A 22,706-nucleotide genomic window follows, 5' to 3' on the forward strand; every position below is an offset into this window, starting at 1 on the left:
TTTTGTTTAGTTTGTCACCCTTGGTTATGTAAGAGGTAATTCTGTGGATGCTGATACCAGTTTAGAACAGTGTAACTGTTCAAACAAAACAAATGACGAGCAAAGAGCATGTCGTAGTTTGCATGCAAACCTGGAAAGATGAGGTGGAATTTACATGGAGGCAAATGTTGATTTGCAGGAGAGATAGAATAGCAGGAGAGCCTTTGCACATAGAGGGGGGTAGAGCAGGGGAAGAAGGGGACAGGAACAGGCCCATTTTCTCCTGTAGATAGTAGATATCCATGTCACTTCCAGGGCTCTGCAGATAAGTAAGAAAATGAGAGTAAATTATAGGGCGTGGGGATTGGCTGGGCTGGTAATGGATGTCTTATCGTGAGAGAGAGTTGGAGGCTAAACACGAGCGAGGCTGGGTACAAGTGAACAAAAAAAGTAAGCACAGGGGAAGCTAACCTGTACTGTAACTATTACCTCTCTCTCTCTGAGTTTTACTGTGTTTTAAAGGACAGACAGACTGAACATCAGCATAGACAATGACACAGAGGAGAGACTGGATTTAACCCATCACTTCCTTGTGCAGAAGATCCCAGACTGCCAGTGAGTCCGTACTGCAAGAGTCCCTACAATGTCTTGTAGGTGAGTGTCTTGTATTTTTTAGTTGATTTGCTAATGAAAAATCTTCCTGTGACCTGTAGTTCAACTTGTTCTACTCTTGTCTCCAGTCTTTGTTTTATGCTTATGTGTCCCATGATTGTCTTTCAACATGTCTGCTTTGATGCACCTCCAGATGCAGGTTTAATAATTCTTTTTTTTTTTTCTTCAAAGATTATTTTTTGGGGCATTTTTTCCCTTTATTAGATAGTGACAGTGGATAGACAGGAAAGGTGCGAGAGAGATGGGGGATGACAAACAGCAAAGGACCGCAGGTCGGACTCAAACCCCTGGGCCGCTGCAAAGGACTCAGCCTACATGGGGCGAACCCTCTTACTGGGTGAGCTAGAGGTCGCCCCAAGGTTTAATATTTCGAAACATTTTCTATCATATTGCAAGATTGCTATATATCATTATGTACTAAATCTAGGAAAACAAATCCCAAAACAAATGGAAATATTATTTTTTGTCTTATCCGGTGAATTAGATACCTGAAAAAACCTTCACTGCACTAATGGCAAGATAATACTAAATCCTATAATGCCTTAAAATAGTTTTCTGCTTTGGTTGCCCACAATTGCTTAATACACCCAGAAATATTAAAGGAATAGCTAACAGGGTGAAAAGATTTCTGACAGTAGACAAATTCAAATTGTCTAACAGTCATATGGATGACCCTTAAACAAGCCAGAAGAAAGTTCACAATTTCCAGGAGTCCAAATGACGTCCTCAAATTGCTGATATTCAATTTACAAAGATAAGAGAGAAGCAGAGAAGAAAATCCTCACATTCAAGAAAGCACTGAACATGAGGATAAATGAGGGTGGCAGGAACAGAACGACATGTACAGTCATTTTTTTTCTGAACAGACAATTTGATGCATTGCAACAGTCTGATGCGTTGCAACACTCAAAAGAATGGTCAAATCTAAGAAACATCTTTGTTGTCACTCTGAGGCTGTGAGAAGTATGTGTGTGTGTGTGTGTCGTTTGCCACATTGCTGCTGCGTTATCCTGCAGCCTGAAAAGTGATGCTCCGCAAACTGCTGTAGCTTGCGTTAACCACGACGAACGACACCTGCAGTTCTGTGTGTGTGTGTGTTTTGTGTGTGTGTGTGTGGTGGGGTGGGGCTCCAGTGTATAAATTGTAGGTTCTTCCACTTATTCTTAGCTTTTTGCTTTTTGCTCAAACACAGTGTTGTTATCAATTTTACATGTTTTTCTTCTACTTCTTCATGCATACTTGGACCAACACTATACATAACTCTAAGTCTCTAACTCTAAGTCTAATTTAAAATGTACAGTCTAATGAGGAAAGTCTGTTTGACTGGGAAAAGTATTGACATTCTGTAGTTTCCACAAATTCTCCCTTTCAAACCTCTTGTATTTCAATATGATTTGCAAGTTAAATGTTGATCATCCCTGTTGGTTGTAAAATGTAAACTGTGCAATGTGAACAAGCCTTCCTTAGTGGATTTGTTTTTTCATTATGGGGAAACTAGTGTCTCTCAGGGGAAACAAATGCTACTCAGTTGTAGTTTTAGAGTTAATGCCTCAACAGTCTGATATTGAAACAAGTTCACAGTTGCAAATGGTTTACCAGCTGAAAAGCTGAAAAGCTGAAACCAGCTCACGCACACATACACACACACCTATATATATATATATATATATATATATAGAGGGGGGAAGGTTGAACTGCGAATAAGGAAGTGTTTTGTGACTCTGACCTTTGTGTCTCACACACACACACACACACACACACACACACACACACACACACACACACACACACACACACACAAATACACACACTCATACACACCTGGAAGTAAAGAACAAACAGGCAACAGTGGTAGCAGACAGGTGGGCAGGCAGAGCGAAAAAGCTTTGCAAATGTCTGACTGAGAGACGAAGAGAGAAGTGCAGGCTTGAGGGCACAAAAAGCTCAAACTTTATATTTCATGGATTTTTTTTTATTCCTGTCACAAAAGTGGAATTACTGGACAGGCACTCTCGCTCATGATTCACCGATGAATGGAACAGTTTGAACCATCCTTTCTGCTTTCTTTGTCGAGATCTGCACAGAAAACTAAGTGATGGAGCACCAGAGAGCAAGTTTCCAGAGTTTAAATCTACTTTGCTCTTAAATATGAGTTTTTGTTTTGATCGACTATAAAAAAAACAAAAAAAAAAACACGTCTCAGTCTGTTGGAGGATTACAGCCTGTCAGCTATTTTGGTTCCTGTCTTGCTTTCACTATTTTGTGAAAGGAGATGTAAAAAGGAAGGAAGGGGAGAGCGAGAGAGAGAACGACGTAGAGAGGAGGGGAAAGAGACGTATATAGTTTGAGCGTCTCTGCAAGTGTCAGTTGTTTTCTGAGGAAGCTGAGAAGAGTAAGTGTTTACCTGCTTTCTTATTGGGACGGAGAGGGGTTGGATAGGCAGAGGATTGGGTGGAGGGAAGCGTAGAAGGAGAGGAGGAGGAGAGTGCAGGTAGTTTGAGGGTTGTTTTGTGATACAGAGAGATAGAGTTAGTAGTTTTGATATTAGATATAGGTGTCAAAGAGTTTTGAGTAAGTGTGAAAGCGCAAAAGCATGAGAATGAAAGTGAGTTATGTTCTGTTTAGTGTACTGCTGTAATGTGAGGAAGTATTTAGGAACTGGGTGTTTCTTTATAAAAAACAAAAAAGTGCTTATGCTTGTGAGTCTGCACATGTGCAGGTACAAGTGACTCCCACCAATGACTCTTCTTCTCTTTGGTCGCAGAAGAAGTGAAGAGACAACATGGTTCGGTGAGTCAAGCCCCCCCGCTGGACAATATAATGCTCTGTTTGTCGACTCAGGTTGTGTTCTCTGTGTTTTGTGCAAGGCGCGATGACTTCTCTGTTTCCATTCCTGCTCTTTCTTTCCCCAGCTGTCGACTCGTCCTGCTCTGTTCCTCTATCATGTGATTTGTGATGCGTTGTTCAGTGTCTGTTTGCGTAAAGAAAATGTGTCATAAAGGATGTTTTAGCTCAGTTGTTGAGTAAGAGACCCTTTTTTTCTATCCCTAACATTCAAGCTCTGTAAAGGTTCTTTACAATGTTCCCTTTACCTTGAGTTTCCTTCTATGACTGTGCTGTTTAAATCTTCTTTCTTAACCCATTTTCTGTATGAAAGCTCTCTTTTGGGAATCCAAAGCTGAAGTGAAAACACATATTCAAGTGCAAACACGATGTAATTGTGCATACACAGGGTTCCTCACACTTAAAAGTTGTATTCAGCAACACTTCAAGCTTTATTTTGTACATTTTAACCCTGAAATTGTGATGAAAAAAATAAAATGATTTAACAACTCAATTTAAAAGCACCAGTCTAGGTTTCAAGAAAGCTATTGTAAAGAGAAATAGCCTACAGTTAATGAACATTTGGATACTTTTTGTATTGGTGGCTGTTTCGAATGGCGGTCCAGACTTTAACAGGCCTTTAGGTTTTTTTTCTGTTAACTAAGAGGCTGTGAGCCGAGCTTGACCAAAACAGGTTTTTCCACCCTCAGAGGGCTCCAGGAAATGATAAATAGTAGATATTTGGTCTGAACTGATGTAACTATATTACATTGAGTAACTGAAGTCCACGGTGTTGCTGAAAGGGCTTTCAAGCCCGGAACTTTTCTGGATTTCTGGAGTTATAGTAGTGTAGATGTACAGTATGTTACTGTGGTATTCTATTCTATCCCATAATTGGGCCAGTGGTAAAGGTGTTGACTAAGGTGTACATATATTGGTTTTATACAGTTCTTTGTAATTAGAAGTGAATTAAATAAAGTTTCATCCGGTCTATAGTTGGAGTTTGCTACAGAATGAGAAAGAAAGAATACAGTTTTTATAGTTTAATAAAGACTGTAAACACTGGACTGTGAATTAAACAATCTTTTTCAATATAAGTTGTTATCGATTAATTCATTGTTTCAGCTAAAAAATGTCAAAATAAACAAAATGACAAATGCTCTAGACAATACAGCGATGTGTTCAAATTGATGTTCATAGGTTTTCAGTGAAAAATGGAAAAGGGAAAGTATTAGTATAGTATAGTAAAGTAAGGCAAATAATTTAAGATTAAGATTATAAGAAAAAAGTAAATAAGTAAATTACCTGTCATTTGACTAGAACCATAATGAAAATGAGAATGATGAGAGTATAAATAAGAATAATCATTTCAGAACTAGACAAGACTGGGCTGAGACCTGCCTCTCCTGCAGTGGAGATGTATTAATAAATAAACTACGGTTAGATTTCTATAAAAAAGACTGAATATGTTTGTACATTTATTTTATATTTTTGTCTATAAAATAACTGTAACTGATCGTGTACTCTGCCTAATGTGAGGAAATAAGACTGGGTGTGTACATACGTGTTTATATTTATCAGATGCAAGTCTTATCTTTGTCTGTACTAGGTTGAGTTATATTCATACTGAGTATATTTTTACTGTGTATACATGTGTTTTTGATGTAGGTGGTTCCACAGAGACATCACAGGCCTGCAGGCCGAGGAAATGCTGAAGACTCGAGGCATTCATGGCAGCTTTTTGGCTCGACCCAGCAAGAGAAACGTAGGAGATTTCTCCCTGTCTGTCAGGTAATGATGTCTGCAAAAACACCCCAAATCTCTCGTTTACTTTTCTATTTCCACAGAAGAGAAAGTACTTTCCTTTCTTTTAAAATTGTGCTGTAAGCTCATCCACGTGGCTCTACCACTTAAACCTTTAAAGCACATAAACAACAAGAAATTGTGTTTAAAAAAAAATCACACCTTGCATTTATAAACGTGTCAGTACAGATACATGTTGATGCGTTTTTATTTATCTAGCTCAAAAATGTAGTTGATTTGGTTAATATTCACAAGGACACAAAGTCTCAAGTGAAATCAAAATGCAAATGAGTAAAATCATTTGTGCCAATTTAATGGGCGTTACTTAAAAATGCTAAAAGTAGAGTTCTAACCGAATGAAGATAAGGTTCATTACTAAAAATAACCACATCATATCAATTGAATGAGATACAGTGAAATGTGATAAATGAAATGATGTGTGGTGCACAGTGATTAGCTCTGCATAAACATCCTGAGACCTCGTTTGACTTGACTGATAACATGTTTTCATGTTTGTTCATGAGGTTTAACTGATGTAAAGATGTTTAACGTCAGGTTCAATACTGATCACAGTCTGTAGTTCAAAGAGGTAAAAGTTTAGATTTGTAAATGCACTGCATTTGTACTGATGCAGTAATGTAAACCGAGTAACTCTTTTGAGCCAATGCTTCGCAGAGATATCTGGGTTATATTTATGTTGATGTACAGTATATTGTGAGAATTGCTGTTCCTATGTTAATATTTCTGTTCAGACCTTTTAGGCAGGCAGCAGCATAGATGTTGACTTGGTAACTTTGAATGATGGAATGAATGACATCAGTTAGTTATTGATCACAGTATTGTAAGTTGAAGTAAAAGTGTCTGTGAAATAGCAGCATTTAATGCTCGCCTTACCCTCCCACAATTTCTGCAATATAAAAAAAAAATACTTTCTAAACTATTTGTTTAGGGTACGTGGTTACTTTGGCATCTGGTCCTTTGTCCTAGATAATGGTGTCTTGTAAGCCCATGTGGGCTGGGCATATTGTATGCATGACACAATAATAAAAAAAAAAAATTCATTCATTCATTCTAACGTCCCAAAGACAAACACAATAGATGCATTTAACTGCAAGAATGCGGTGTGTATGTCATGTTGACATTGGCTCTTAAACACCCTAAACCTAAAAAATTAAGAATTATGAATCTTCCAAGATTGCAGATATTTTACTTTAATCTTAGTGTTATTACTTTACGTTGGATTATCTAACTGTTTTTCTCCAAATCAAACTTTTCCCAAAAACCTCGTACAATAAAACTTTGATTCCTGGTCCTAACTAATTAGAGTAAACTCAAAATTATTATTATTAGGCAGCCAGAGAACAACTGTACTAACTGCTGTCTTTGCGTGACAGAGAACACAGAGTGCAGATACAGAAAGCTTAAATATATGTCATACACAAACATAGCTTCTATACAGTATACAGAAATACTGCATATGGTAAATATACAGTAATACAATTTGTAAAAAAAATTAAATAAAGCTCAGTGAGGATTAGCGGCCAAACACTGAAACATTTCTTGTCATTTCAGCTTTTGAAACAAATAATCGTTGAAGAAATATTATTGGGCAGTTTAAACCTTTGTGCCTAAAACTCCTGAGATAGAGATGTTCTCTTTACTGTCATCAGGACGTTTTTTTTGTCGAGGAAAAACGTTGACGGTCGGTGTGATCTGACTGTTTTATCTCCTCAGGGTGGGCGAGCTGGTGACCCACATCCGGATCCAAAACACAGGAGACTTCTACGACCTGTATGGCGGAGAGAAGTTTGCCACCCTGTCAGAGCTGGTGGAGTACTACACGGCTGAGAACGGCATCCTGCAGGACAAGGACGGCACCGTCATCGAGCTTAAATACCCCCTCAACTGCTCCGACCCCACCACTGAGAGGTCTGTGTACTCTTACTTGTCACTGTTGAACCCCCTGTAGGTTAATGTGACCCACACCCGCCGGCTGCTTTGAGCTGCCTCCACCTACACTCTTGGGTTTAGTGTAATAGTGTGTGGTTAGGTGGTTAAGTCAACTATTATCAACTATGACAAACATTATTTTTCTTGTTTATTTACTGGGGATAATAATTGTCATTTGTAGGTTTGATGGGGTTTAAATATTTTCCTCTGGGGAAAAGGTGTTTTATCTGAAGCCTCTGACGCTTTGGAATAATACATTTAGGTGTAAAAGCATCTTTGTCAGAATGTGAGTCAGTGAAAATAACACCCACACTCCAGACAAAAAGAGCCTGCAGCTGTCGAGACTTTATTCCTACATCTGCATCGCTGCTGCAGCTAATGGATTATATGTGATCAGGGTCGACATTTTCAGAGGTGGGAAGCAGCAAAGACAAAAAAAAAACTTAATTATGTACTTAAGTACATTTCTTGAATATTCCATTGTGAGACTATATACTTTTACTCTGCTGCATCTAAGATGGAAGTATTTTTTAAATTTAAGATCCCCTCTAGACATGTTTAAGGTGCCCATATTATGCTCATTTTCAGGTTCATAATTGTATTTAGAGGTTATATCAGAATAGGTTTACATGGTTTGATTTTCAAAAAACACCATCTTTTTGTTGTACTGCACATTGCTGCAGCTCCTCTTTTCACCCTGAGTGTTGAGCTCTCTGTTTTAGCTACAGAGTGAGACATCAGACTTATATCCCATCTTTGTTGGAAGTCGCACATGCACAGTAGCTAGGTACTGCGCAGTAGCTAGGTACTGGGCTACTAGCTAGAAGCTAACGCTGCTAGCAGTTAGCCACCTCGTTCTCAATGGCAAAACACTGCTACAACGCACACAAGTTCACTGTAATCTACAAAAGAAATTGTATAGAACTACTTACATGTCCCTCGTCTGCAGGTATTCAATGCAAAGTTGGAAGTGTGCCCTCATTTAGAAGAAGTCTCCCGGCCTATCCTGCCTTGTACTGACCGTTGGAGAAACAGCTAGCTGATGTGGTATTAGCTAAAGTGGTTAGCACACACCAAATGTTTCGGCCGATGACGTAGATAGCCCTGCCGATTTTGACCAGCTCACCCGGAGACAGAAGGCAGGATACATTCAGAAACCCGTATCTCACTCAAAACAGCATGGATGTTTTTTTTCCAAGTTTGTATGGGTGTGGAAGCACCAGAGACACAAAATAACACAGCAAATTTTTTTTCATAATATGGACACTTTAAAGACATAAAATACTCTGCATGTATAGCAAATTGCTGTCTGATTCGTTTAAATTACATCTTCACCTTCTCCCTCATTGACAAATCCCAAAGCTATGAATATGCTAATATTGTTCATTTCAAGGTCAAACATCCAAGTGAAGTAACTATAAGCAAAATGCTTGTTTGGGTGCAGGGGGGCTTTAACTTTCAAAATCATTAAAGAACAGATAACAGGAAAAACTTTTACAAATTAAACTAGCGAAATCTGATAACGTTAGACCGAAAAAATGAAAAATTGACAGTAGCTGTCAGTAATTTCCAAGCATCTCTGCTAAATGTAGCAGATCAATATAGATATACATATTTTCGAACGTATGTTTGCATGCAGAGCCGAGCACATCAAAGACTCCTTCAAGCTGCTGGTGATAAAAATCTCAATATGTTTGTCAAATGCAGTTAAAAAAAGACTTAATATTTGTGTTTGTGTTCTAATTTGCTCATATTGGTAATTTGACTTCCATGACGTTGCTGCTGGAGGTGGTGTTTGATTATTGAGTTTTTCTCTCAGCTGGAAACAGTTGGCTGCTTAAAGTAGGTTAATGTCCAAGTAGTAGTGATCAACTCATACAGTTGCAATCCCTATGTGAGTCAAGGAGGACACTACTCTCTATCGTGTGTGTGTGTGTGTGTGTGTGTGTGTGTGTGTGTGTGTGTGTGTGTGTGTGTGTGTGTGTGTGTGTGTGTTTGTGTGTGTGTGTGTGACTGTGTACTTCAACCTAGCTGGAAGCTCTACCCTCTGCCCCCCCCCCCTCGTCCTTCTCTCTCTGTCAGTTGTCTAACTTCCCTTTTGTTGCTGCGGTTGGAAACTTTAAGTTTTGACACTTTTGAAAGCAATGGCCAGACCCTACATGTCTTCCTCTATTGCACACTCCATCATGTTCTTGCTCACTCGCTGTCTTCCTCATCGCACACATTCTCTATCTCATCTCGAAGCAGGATTACTCACACCTCAGCAGGTCACCTTGTATGTTTAATCTCATGTATCTGGCGCCTTATCCCTTATCAGAAAAGAGGATAAGTAAGGTCAGGCCATTAACTTGTTGCCATTAGTCGCAAGTGGAACAAACCTGGCTGTCTGTACAGTCCTTCATCATTTATTCCCTGCACAGGCTCTTTTTTTAGCTTCTGCAGAATTGCACGGAGACCACTTTTTGTTGTTGCTGCAGCGGCTTCATGCAACCTGCTGTAATTAAAAACCATCGGTGGAGTCTAATTTCAGTGTCTGTAAAAGCATACACTGTGATTTGACAAGTAAGTAAATCAAAGAACTGAATTATTAAAAGCATGTGTAAAAAGACATAAAGAGAGTATTCACAGTGTGTGTGTGTGTTGGGGGGGGGGGATCTGTGGTTGTTACATATCGAGAGGGGGGGGAGGGGCAGGCTATAAATACTTTGTCCTCTTCAGCCACGAAATCTGTCATCAGAAATTTTCCAACCACAAAGCAGGAAGTTTAGAAGAAGAAATCGAGAACAGTGCCTTAAATTAACACACAACCCAACATGAGCCTTCACTAATTCACACAAGCTCCACAAATGCACACACACTAGTACTGTGGTGGACAGAAATATGACCTGCCTGTAACAACATCTGTACATCTGTACAACTTCTGTTTTTAACTATACACCCAATGCACCTGATTCTGTTGCGGTTTTCTACTCACTGTGTAGTGAGCACAACAGTCTAGTGTACCACATCAGTGAGTGTCTGACAACCGCTTAGCCTTGAATAGACTTATACATGTAATTCACAGTCACAGCTCTAACGGTGCTCTGTTCACATACAGTAAGTAGGAGCCAGTGAGGTCACAGCACTGAACCATTACCACAAAGAAACCCGAATGTAGCTCAGGGCATGAATATCTTTAGAAATGTGTAAACAAATTTGAACCATTAGTGCCTTTCTGTCGCAGGTGGTACCATGGTCACCTGTCTGGGCCCAATGCAGAGAAGCTGCTCGGTGCACGAGATGAGTCGGGGACCTTCCTGGTCAGAGAGTCGCTGTCCAAACCAGGAGACTTTGTCCTGTCAGTTCTGACAGACGAGATGAGCAAAACTGGAAAAAAGAGGGTCTCCCACATCAAGATAATGTGTCAGGTGGGCGTTTGACCTTGTGTGTGTGTGTGTGTGTGTGTGTGTGTGTGTGTGTTTTGGGGTGTGACCTTGTGTGTGTGGCATGCAAGATAATGGATGCATGAAACTAGGGCTTGTATTTTGGTCAGTCTTGTGCTTTGAATATACGCAGTCCCCGAAACAGATTCACATTATGTAAAAATGACTGAGGGGTATTCCCACAGTTGTGTAATGCACTTTGAAATAGATAAATAAAGTGTAATTTTCCCTGTCTTACGCAATAAAAGACTGTTGCTCATATTTCAACTATGCAATTGTTCATAAATGTCAGGCACAGTTTTACTTTAGATGTTCACCAACAGTTCTAAAAAAAAAAAAATTAAAAATTAAAAAAAAACCTGAAACCATAAACTGTATCCTGGTATTGATACACTCATGGTGAATGGCTGCTAGTGATATACAGCATACAGCAACAGGTCACACCGGCATCCTCTCAACCTCATTTTCATAGATTGTGTTTTTCCGTCATCATCAGGGCTTTTGCATTTTATTTTAGGCCATGGTTCACCTCATAGAAAACACAGTTCAGGCCTCATTTAAATGGAAGCCATTGTTTTTTATGCACTGCTGGGGTGCAGAAGATTAATGTGAGATTAGTGGAAGGGTCACAAAGGCCTTTACATGAGCATGTGGCAAAGATTTACGGTTTGGTTTCCTAAACCGTACTCGGCTCTAAAGAGTCTGTTAACTGCTGTTGAATGTTGAATACATCAGTATACATTTATGTGTTTCACTCAAAGGAAATACATTTTATGGCCAGTAAAACTGTGTCACTTATTTGATTAAAGTGTTGGAAAGCAGTCAACCACAAAAAACCCGTATTATACTTTGAGTATTGGCTGAAACAAGTCACAAGAACACTACTCTTTGGGAGCTATTGTAATCTTTTCTATAATTATTGTATTTATTTCCATTTCAATTAAAGGACATGTACAAATGATTGTTTATTCACTTTTTATTAAAGCACCCTTCTTTTCATTTTGAGCATGATTGCTTCTCTATTGAAACTATATTTTTTACACCAGACAGTTCAGCACAACCTCTCTGTATGTGTGTTTATCCAGACTGATATGTTGTATGTTTTTTGTGTGTGTTCAGAATGACAGGTATACAGTGGGAGGTTCAGAGATGTTTGACACGCTGACAGACCTGGTGGACTTCTACAAACGCAAAGGCATCGAGGAGATCTCTGGGAACTGGGTGTATCTCAAACAGGTGAACTGATCTTTCTCACATCCAAAGGATGTAGATAAAACATGTCAGAATTAGTTTTCTACCACAAATTCAACAAACCAGTTTGCATATCGTGCAGAGAGAGGGGTTGAAGATGCACTGCTGACCCTGACAAACAACATATATGAGCACCTTGAACAGGCAAAGAGTCTTGTCAAAACGGTGTTCATAGACTTCAACAGTGCCTTCAACACAATCCAACCCCACCTGTTGGTAAAAAAATTGGTACACCTCGGGGTTAACCCAAGATTAGTTTTGTGGATTTTTGACTTTTTGACGAACCGTAGTCAACAAGTCAAATTCAACTCGTGTGTCTCATCGTTAAAAGCCATAAACACAGGGGCACCACAAGGGTGCATTCTGTCCCCTATTCTATACACCTTATACACCAATAACTGCCAAACAACCTCCTCAGACCACACTTATTTTAAATACGCTGATGATACAGCATTAGTGGGTTTTGTAAAGTCTAATACTGCATCCCTAGAGGGTTTTGAGAGGGAGGTGCAGGGTTTTATTAAATGGTGTACCGATAATTTCCTGTGGTTAATGCGACGAAAACAAAGCAGATGACCATAGATTTTAATAAAAAGGGAATTATAGTTCCATCCTCAAATATAAATGGTGTAGTGGTGGAGCGGGTCACAACATACAAATATTTGGGTGTTGAAATAGACAATAAACTGACATTTAATGAATGTGCACAAAATAAGTCCAAAAAGTTGCAGAAGAGGATGTTTTTTCTAAGGAAACTCAGTCATTTTAGAATAGACAGTTGTATTCTTCAGATGTTTTACAAAGTTCTCTTGCAGAGTGTCTTATCATTTGGCCTTATTTGTGCCTTTGGTAACATGTATATTAAGGACCAGAAGAAACTGCAACGAATAGTCAAAACAGCCAGTAAGATCATTGGAGTTGATAAGGTATCTGTAGCTCAATTACAATAACCTTAGTTTAAAAAAGACAGAACAAATTCTAAATGATTCAACCCACCCTCTTCATCCGAATTTCTTAAGAAGCAACAGTTCAAGTGGCAGACTCCTGCAAAGGAAAATTAGGACTACAAGGTACAGCAAGTCTTTTGTGCCTACAGCAATTAGACTGCACAACAATAGACTTAAAAACTTTAAACTATGAGCATACTGTATATATCAGCACTCTATTTTATTTATTCATACATGCTTGTCATGTGTCTTCAATGATTTTACTGCCTTGTCTGTCATGTCCTTGTTTTTCTTTCTTTTAATGTTTTGTATTTATGTTTTTAATGTTATGCAGTAGGCTGTATAACAATTGAAAGTGTAATGGTGACCACATGAATTTCCTACTTGTGGATAATAAAGTTTACCTTGACCTTGACATGAATGTCAGTGAGCTGTGAAAAATAGAAATAGGTCTTTGTGATTTATTTTAAAAGACGAGCAGCACAGCCCACAGATAGGAAATATTACTCACAGCGTTGTCTCATTGTGGCCTTACTGATGATGATGACGATGTTGTGGATTGCGTTCATTGGCTTGTCTTTTTCTTTCATCTCTATTATAAGATTGTTCCTCTCTCTGTCCTCTGCAGCCGTACTACTCCACCAGAGTGAATGCAGCAGATATCGACAGCAGAGTGCAGCTGCTGGATCAGACCACACAGCAGCAGCAGGACGGCGAGGGAGAGAAGAGCAAGGCCGGCTTCTGGGAAGAGTTTGACGTGAGATTTGACCCAGCTTTGGTTATCTTTACCATGATGCTGTGGTGTAAGAACCACATGGTTGTCCTTAAGTTGGAAAAAGGAAATTATACATTAGACATCATATTACAGATTGACTGTCCATAAGCCTTTAACATTTTATTTCACTTCCTGACTGTGGGCAGAAGTAGAGGTATTAAACTACCACCTTGCGGTAGTGGAACACATTATGTCCCAATGCCATATTACATAATAACTCACAGCAGGCATTAAGTGCACTGGAGGAGTGACTAAATACATTTTACTTAAAACACTCACAAACACTAAAAAACACACTTGATTTTTGAGTGAAAGGAAATGGAATAGATGCTAAAAGGAAATGGAATAGATGCTAATTTAGAGGACCACTGTGAAGAATGTACTGGCATCTAGCGGTGAGGTTGTAGATTGCAACCAACTGAATACCCCTCTCCTCATCCCTTTCCTTTCCAAGCGTGTACAGAATAAGAGTAGAACCTACGGTGGCCTTCACTTCAACGTAGAAATGCGAAAGGCCCTCTAGTGCCAGTGTTTGGTTTGTCTATTCCATGGAGGATCCACTCTCTATGTAGATATAGAGAAGGGCTCATTCTAAGCTAACGGAAACGCAACTATTTTTTATTTTTAGGTGACTAAAACATAAATTAATATAAATAAATTATATATTCCATTTCTGCCCATAGACTCCCTAATTCTTACACACTGCTCCTTTAACTCAAATACATTGCAGGTGGCGGTGACTAGGGCTGCAAATGATGATTATTTCCATTAAAGACATACATTTTTAATCTTAATCGTGTATAAAAAGTCAGAAAATTGTGAACAATGTCACAGCGTCCGAGGTGACATTTTTAAATTGCTCAATTTGTCCTACCATTGTCCAAAACCCAAAGATATTCTGTTAATGATATAAAACATTTAAGAGAAAAACAACAAACCCTCACAACCAGGAAGCTGGAAGTGGGGAAAGTTTGGCATTTTTGCTTAAAAAAGTAAGTAAAGTATCAGTGCTATCGTTATTCTGTATATTGTACGAGATTAATAGTGTAAGGCAATGTTTACAGCGTAGGAGAGAAGCAACAGAGGTTTGTGTGTTTAATATATTTCTCTGAGCAGTATGAACAATGTCAATGAAACCGTAATTAGCTCTTAGTATCTCCATCGTTTACACGCAGCTGTTCTAGCTGTAGCTAGTCTATGTTACAACTGCACATGACGTGAGTTGTCTGCCAGGGAAATCACGACACATATGATTACGTTTATGTTACAAGGTTATGTTACAATCCTTTTTCATCATTTACATTAGGAAAAGTATCCCTAGACTTCGTTCTAGCGTTACGCACAACCATGCCATCAAGCAACTATAAAACTTTGAATTTACACAAATAGGCTGAATTACCTTTCAAGAAGAAAGCAGGCAACTTTGGTGTCCCTTTTAAAATCCTTGCTCCTTATGAGCTTTTTCCATCTTGGAAAAAGCCACTCCAATATTAACTTTGGTCTTGTTGCTTTGCCTGTCGCGTTGCCGTTTTAATTCTCTTTTTAACTTCCTTGGCACCTCCGTTACATGTCCTAGATAGGCGCTCCATCTTCAACCGGCTTTCAAATATGCCGGCAGTCTCTGAGTAATCTTCCCCCCCTCCCTGGCATTTGTCACGGGGCCAGTGAGTGTAAAAGTGCGAAACGCAAACGTATGTCCCTCTTTGGCTAACGTATTTTAAAGATGGAGGGGCAACATGGTAGAATACCAAGGGGGTAAGCGTCTCCTCACAACCCGAACCTCCTATGGCGCAATTTTGATGCTAATAAGCACTCACCCCCCGTTAGCATCCCATTGACTGCCATTCATTTTGATGTCAATTTGACAGCGAATAACTTTACATCTGAAGCGTTTAAAGACTTTATTTGTCCATTGTTTATTTCTAAAGAAACACGACAATGTATAAAAGGCTCCATTACCTTGTACCTCACGTTATGGCTCCATAGCAGACTAACGATTGTGTCATAACCACGGGACTTACTGTCGCATAGTAGAGGAATTACCATAGTACAGGAGAAGCTCGCAGACAGTTTCGACTTACATTAGCTGTTTAAGTTTAATTACTAATGTTAACTAGCATTTTAGTTAGCAGTGATTAGCCTGTGTCCATGTTATCTCCTTACATATACCTACACTCTCCGTCTCTGCAATATTGGGAATGATTGAGATTTCTCTCGGCACAGCTACCAGAAGACTTACAACTTTCAGACAGGTTGCTCACGTCACATTTACGTCGTCTCTCTCAGTTGGAGGCTGCGCAGTAACGCTCGGCGCTCACCGGAAAAGTGCTTGTAATGGCCTTCACTGGTCTCCGTCCAGAGCAATGGGATCTGTTGGTCCACTCTTATATACTGTCTATGTAATATGTATGAATGATTCTGAATGGCAGATTCAACACGTACGAGAATACTTTGATTAGTTGGTGTAAGTAATTACACATGAATGAGCACATATTTGTGAAAGAACAAAGGGGTTTTTGCTAAGAATCAACTCATGAAAAATTTCAAACTCAAAATTACACAATGGAGCTTTAAACGATTATTGAAATAGTTGCTGTTTAATTTTCAGCTAATCGATTGTCCATATATATAATTATACCATACAATAATTGACCAATCGTCTCACCTCTAGTGGGGAAACAGCTCCAGTTTCTCTTTGGGAAGTATTATTTGTAGTCACACTATAAAGTCACAGTTTGATTGACTGACTGTAAAATATGTATTTGTAATACTTGTATACGAATAGCAAAAGCAGTACACTGTCAGAATTAGTATATAACTGTTTAATAACAGTATGTAGTCTCAGACAGTCGTCTCTCTCTCCCGCCAGGCTCTTCAAAAGTTTGAGGCAAAGATGAAAAAGAGCAGAGAGGAAGGCCAGAGGCCTGAAAATAAGAGCAAAAACAGATACAAGAATATTCTTCCTTGTGAGTTTTTGATCTTCTTAGTATCATTATTCTCTAAATTAACCAAATCTTATGACACATTTGATAGTACTGACACTAACCAAATGTTCATGTTCTTCCTCTGTTTCTTCACTCCGTCCGCTTCTTCTCACAAGTCAATGACACCAGGGTCATCCTGCAGGACAGTGATCCTGACACTGTGGGTTCAGATTACATAAACGCCAACTACGTGAGAGTAAGTCTCCAACATTTCTGGCCTCATAGTAACACAAAATGAGAAAAAACACGTTTGTTTGTTTATTTAGCAGCGTTGATTAGTTCACTGTGTGTTTGTAGAACACCCTGCGGGAGTCTGAAGATCAGAAAGTTTACATCGCAACCCAGGGGTGCCTAGCAACAACTGTCAACGATTTCTGGCAGATGGTATGGCAGGAGAACACGAGGGTGATCGTCATGACAACACGAGAGGTCGAGAAAGGGCGGGTCAGTATCAAAACAGCAATCATGAAAGCAGAATTGATCTTTAAGTGTTCTTTTTTGAAAATACTGAAAGTATGATACTCTCAAAATGCCAAAGGAAAGGGCAAAATATCTGATTATTATTATGCATTTGCTAATGCCATTTAATGGCATTTCCACCGGAGGGGGCTCTCTGTTGTTTCTCATTACAGTTTTCATATTGCTGTTGTTGAAATGTTAAGCCCTTTGAGAATAAAACTGTAACTAATAATCATACAAATAAATCAAAATTGACCTGTCTTGAATTCACACCGCTTTTGACTTTTGCTAAGTTTAGTTGAGTTAACTTATTGCCACCACAATGAACAGTGTAAGGATTTGGCCTTGGTGAGCTTGGTAAACATGATAAAATACACAAAGTACCATAAATATGAAAGACATGCTAAAGTATACTTTAAAGTGCAATAGGTTGCAATTTAGAGGTCAAGCCAACATTAAAAATATGCAAAATACTATTTATGTCTGTGCAGAATAAATGTGTGCCATACTGGCCCGACCTTCAGAGCTCCAAGGAGATGGGTCCGTACGTGGTGACATTTAATTCAGAGAGGGAAGCTGCTGATTACAAAATCAGAGTTTTGGAGATCGCTCCTGTGGACAAGGTAACCTCCAAACACTAAACTGTGACCTCACTGCACGCACTCGCCTCTGTGTATGTGCTTTGCTGATGGAAGGCTTTCACCATAATCTTATTATTCTAATCCTACAATTATTTTCTTTTAACCAGCCAAAACTATCTCGAACCATCTGGCACTACCAGTACATGAGCTGGCCTGACCACGGCGTCCCTCAGGAGCCAGGTGCTGTCCTCAGCTTCCTCAGTCAAGTGAACAATAAACAGGCTGAGTGTCCTGACGCTGGACCCATGATCATCCACTGCAGGTACAAAGGCAGCTGTAGAGCCAAATGCCTCATGGGGGGAGGAGGAGGAAGAGACCACATGTAATGATTGTGGAGCCCCCCAGAGCTGAACGTGCAAACATTAAATTATTTATTGTTGTTGAGATGTGGTTACATGTCCCCAAATTAGTAGCGACACCTCTGCATGAAACTGTATAGGTGTGTGCTTCATTAGAGAATGTCATGAAAAACTTCACAGCACTTCACGCACCAAGATGAGGTTTCATCATCATAAATTAGGTGATAACACATAGAGGTTTAAGATTAACATATATTTTACAGGATTAAGATAAAGGTTTTGAGTCAACTGACAGATTATCCTTTTGGAATTTTCCCCGTGTGATGTGACGAATACTGAGGCCTCTTGCGCTGTTTTAAAACTTGTTTAAATGATTATCTGACCCTTGTGTAAGTATTTTGGTATGTAAGCATGTTCACAAAGTTGCACAGCAGAAATAAGCATGTTAGCACGGTCATGTTTGTGTTAAGATTTAGCATGTAGTACAGCCTTACCGAGTACCTAGCATGGCTGCAGACTTTTAGTTTTATTAGGAGAGTTAATGAGGTTCCGTTTTTTTTTTTTTTTTTTGATATTATATGATATATTTAACTTTGTTTCTTTTGTGAATTTGTGCAGTGCTGGAATTGGTCGAACAGGCACGATTGTGGTGATCGACATGATCATCGAGACCATTGACACTTTAGGTAAAAAAAATCTTTTTAAAGAAATCCGTTATTGAGATATGTTTGGATTAAAAACAAAACCATTCAAAATACACGGTTTGTTTTCCCTTTTTTTATACCACTTCCATCCAATTCTTTCATATCTCACTCTGTAGGTCTGGACTGTGATCTTGACATCCCGAAATACATCCAGATGGTGCGTGAGCAGCGCTCTGGCATGGTGCAGACAGAGGCCCAGTACAAGTTCATCTACCTGTCTGTGTCTGAGTACATACAGACTACCAAGGCCAAAGACAGTGCCTCCATGGTGAGCAACAGGGGCAGAAAATCCAGAGAGAAGACAAAGCAATTAGTCTTTTCTTGTGGCTGAAATATAGATTGATACAGGAAAAACAGGAAGATGTTTCAAGAAAAGAAAACAGAGATATGTATGCCTTTGCACTTTGGCTGCCGTTTTGATCACCACAGCCGGCTTGTTCATTGCCAACAGAATGATATGTTATCAGAGAATGGCTTGTGAAAGATGAACGTTGACCCAGAGACAGAAAACAATAAACTACATAGACTAAACCAGTCGCATGACCTCTCTCTGTGTTTGAGTAATCATCAAGTCATGTCTGAAATGTCTCTGTTCTCTCTTCCCCAGGAAACCGAGACAGAGTATGGAAATCTAAAACTTAAACACCAACCAGCAAGCAGGAAGGCCTCAAAGTGAGTGAGCGTGTGTGTGTGTGTATGTGTGTGTGTGTGTGTGTGTGTGTGTGTGTGTGTGAATTGGATGTCCCTAATACATTCACATTGGTCCTCTAAACCTCACACTGCCGCCCTACTTTCTTTAAAACAGCAGTCTTCCTTGACAGTCTTCAGCCCAGGGAGGATGCATTGTAGTTGCAGCAGAACTCCACCTCAATTTCATTGGTTTTTATTCTGGGGAAATAAGAAAAATATTCATTTGGGTCTTTTTTCATTTAAAAAAGCACTGTTTGAAGTCTAGTTTAACTACTCTAGTTTTACAGACTAGCGGCTCCAGTAGGAGCTATAGTGACACCTCTGGCATAGAGGAGAAAATGAATACTTTCTATGTTTACATTAAAGCAGGTCACCAGTGAATAAGTGTTGCACTTCCATAAAGATGAATGACTCACAAGAGACAGATTTACAAAAGAACGATCAAAATCACAGATTGAGATCTGCTGACTTTTAGTCTCTAGTATGGCCTCAAGCTCCAAAAAAATGCTGGGTCCTACAATTCCCATAATGCAACTCTCTCCTTGGACCCCTTGATGATATCATCAGGGTTAATCTTTCAGACTTAAGAACATAATGTTTATTTAATATAGTACCTTTTACAGAGCAAAGTCACAAAGTGCTTCAAAAGAGTCAAAGTGTTAAAAAATAAGACCAAAAAAACGTAAAAAGAAGCAATAAAATAAAAAAACATTAAAATAAAACTTAAAAGCAAACCAAATTCAAACATAAGACAAAGGCCAGTTTAAACAGATGAGCTGCTTTTTAAAAGCGTCAACAGAGAGCACAGAACATATGACAAAAGGATTGCAGTAGTCTAGCCGAGTTGATGTAAAAGCGTGAATGATCTCCAGCTCGGATTGTGATATAACAGACCTAAGTTTGGCATGGTTCCTTAATTGGAAGAAACATGTACAGGTCAATAATTTTAAATGTTATGTTGATCAAAATACATAGCATAATCAAATGAAACACCTAGATTTCTGAGATTAGACTGTACAGCTGAAGAAAGGGACCCCAAACACTGGGCAACATTGGAAGCTGTGTTATCTGAAGCAACAATAAGGTCCTCAGTCTTATCTGCATTGAGCTGTAAAAAGTTGTAAATAGTTCTCCCAGAGCAACTCTTTTCAATCCTCTAATGACGAGTAAACTGAACTTCATGTGTTTAATCGGTGTAGTGCCCCTTTAATGGACGACGGAGGTAAACAAGACGATAGAATTATTGTGAAGTGTCTTTGTGACCTCTGAGCCAGGACGCCACTCATGTATGAATTAAGTAATGTTCTAATTAGCCAATTAGGAAATAAATTAAACAGTACATAAAACTGAACAATTACACTGTACACTTTGGCCCACTTAGAGCTCCGAACAGTTGGCAGCTTTGAGTGACTTGAGTGACTGATTCATGGTTGGTTGGTCTGTTTAAATCGTTCTCATGCAGCAGCCCTGTTCATTAACCTCTCCTTCAGCGTCTATGATTCACTTCTAACAAAGCTGTGTCTAATCAGTGTTGGCTGGTATATAAAAATATACAGGATTGAATCTGAAGAAATCCCTGATCAGCATTTTCTTTGTTTCCAGAAACAAGGAGGACGTTTACGAGAATCTGTCAAAAGGAAAGAAAGATGTGAAGAAGCCAAACTCAGACAAGAAAAGCGGCTCTGTGAGGAAAAGATAGAAGAAAGTTTTATCAAAGTATGTCATGTTGTTATATTTATGCAGGCAGTCTTTTCTTAAAGAATTTGTATTTTAGTGGAGACAAAATAAAATTAATGTTTGAAATTAGAGACAAGATAACCGGTTGACATCTGATGTGGCACATGAATCACATGAATTCTTGGTTGAAGCGTTTGTTAAGAATAAAGTCAGAACATGTGTGAACTCTTTGTTGTGTAATTATCTCTTTTTCAGTTATTTGAACAGACACCATAATGTTTGTGGGATGCTTTGATATTTAGGATGGAAGCTACTTTGTTTTATGAGCTCTTTGGCGGTTTTAGCAGCAGATGTAAAGCTGTAAAGTTGATACAATAATTTTTGCTTAAATTTTGTGCTCTAAATAATATATTTTATATCTAGATGCAAAATAATCCACATGAGTGCATCAGGACCAGGAGATGAACACATAATTTAGTGTTTAGAAAAGCAAAATGTCAGCTCAACTGTAGCCTACTTCGGGCAATTTGATACAGACAGACAGATGTTAAATTGTATTCACTTTTATGTTCATCTTTTGTTTTTTATGCACTTCTGTTTATGTAGGCCTATGTGCTAAACCTCCAACAAAAGAAATAGCTTCCATTTATTTTTTCACGTTTACATCCAGATTTTTGCTAATTTCTTTTTCCTTTCAGACCAGGAATTCACCAATCCTTCTCCTCTCTCATACCTGAAATATATGACTACTTTTCATATGGAGATTTGCACCTTTCTCAAATGTCAACACCTTCCAAAGAACACAGATAAGGCTGTTCCAAAATTGATTGACTTGACAAGTCTTTTGAACACTCACACCAGACAGTCTGGTGTTATTGAAGGTTTGATCACATTAGCATATTTCAGACAGCGATTTAGTCCTCAGTGTCAACTGCTGTTTCCAAGATCAAGAATGAACTTTGAACCTCAGCTTTTAAGTCCTTACAGTGCACAACACAAAATGGATTTTTAGACATCCACAAACTCGATGTGCGGCTGAACCTTGTAGTAACAACGACTCTACTACATCAGTAATGTCCATGGCAATATGTTAAATATGTTTTGTCAATCACAAAAATGCTCACCTAATCAAACTCATCCATTCAATTTTGAAATAAAACTTTGCCTCCTGCCTTGAGATAACCCAGTGGTGGGAAGTAACTAAGAACATTTTACTCAAGTACTGTACTTAAGTACAGTTTTGAGGTACTTGTACTTTACTTGATACATATACACTGACTCCAAAACAGTTCAGAAGGGCATATTCTACTTTTTACTCCATTACATTTATTTGATAACTATAATTACTTAGCAGATTCTGATTAGTAATATAAAATATAATCAGAAAATAAAGTATGATGTATTATAGGTTTATTGATCACTTGATGATTTAACAAGTTACCCGCATAATAAGCCCCAATTTTACCAGCGGCATCATGAATGTAGGGCAGGCCTACATATTATTGCATCAATAATCATAATCCCATAGCCTAATATAATCATTCTGAAATGGTCCATTCTGCATAATGAGCAGACCTACTTTTACCTTTGGTACTTTAAATAGGCTATATTTTGATGCTAATACTTTTGT

At 38.7% G+C, this 22,706-nt stretch overlaps 1 protein-coding gene across 5 annotated transcripts; it reads left to right on the plus strand.

The window, feature by feature from the left end:
• The first annotated feature begins 323 nt into the window (after positions 1-323).
• Positions 324-21,306, plus strand: ptpn6 (protein tyrosine phosphatase non-receptor type 6). 5 transcript variants are annotated; one of them, XM_031299638.2, is made up of 16 exons: positions 2,545-3,043; positions 3,416-3,441; positions 5,143-5,265; positions 7,012-7,206; positions 10,451-10,634; positions 11,769-11,885; positions 13,476-13,604; positions 16,492-16,588; positions 16,723-16,802; positions 16,904-17,050; positions 17,557-17,688; positions 17,814-17,968; positions 18,624-18,691; positions 18,826-18,977; positions 19,317-19,381; positions 21,002-21,306. In XM_031299638.2, exons 2-16 carry the CDS (start codon positions 3,434-3,436, stop codon positions 21,096-21,098), a joined length of 1,749 nt encoding a protein of 582 aa, XP_031155498.1. In that variant the 5' UTR covers positions 2,545-3,043; positions 3,416-3,433; the 3' UTR covers positions 21,099-21,306. The 5 variants fall into 5 exon arrangements, with proteins under 5 accessions (XP_031155500.1, XP_031155495.1, XP_031155498.1 ...); XM_031299637.2 differs by having other exon boundaries at positions 2,546-3,043; positions 3,356-3,441; XM_031299639.2 differs by having other exon boundaries at positions 2,546-3,043; positions 3,371-3,441.
• The last annotated feature ends 1,400 nt before the right edge of the window (positions 21,307-22,706 follow it).

This window comes from Sander lucioperca, chromosome 10 (assembly GCF_008315115.2).
Source record: "Sander lucioperca isolate FBNREF2018 chromosome 10, SLUC_FBN_1.2, whole genome shotgun sequence".
Classification (NCBI taxonomy): Eukaryota; Metazoa; Chordata; class Actinopteri; order Perciformes; family Percidae; genus Sander; species Sander lucioperca.

Excerpts from the sequence above, each read along its gene's own strand:
- ptpn6 (XM_031299635.2), top strand. Across the intron at positions 10,635-11,768 it reads ACATCAAGATAATGTGTCAG|AATGACAGGTATACAGTGGG; the intron begins GTGGGCGTTTGA and ends GTGTGTGTTCAG. Across the intron at positions 17,689-17,813 it reads AGATCGCTCCTGTGGACAAG|CCAAAACTATCTCGAACCAT; the intron begins GTAACCTCCAAA and ends TCTTTTAACCAG.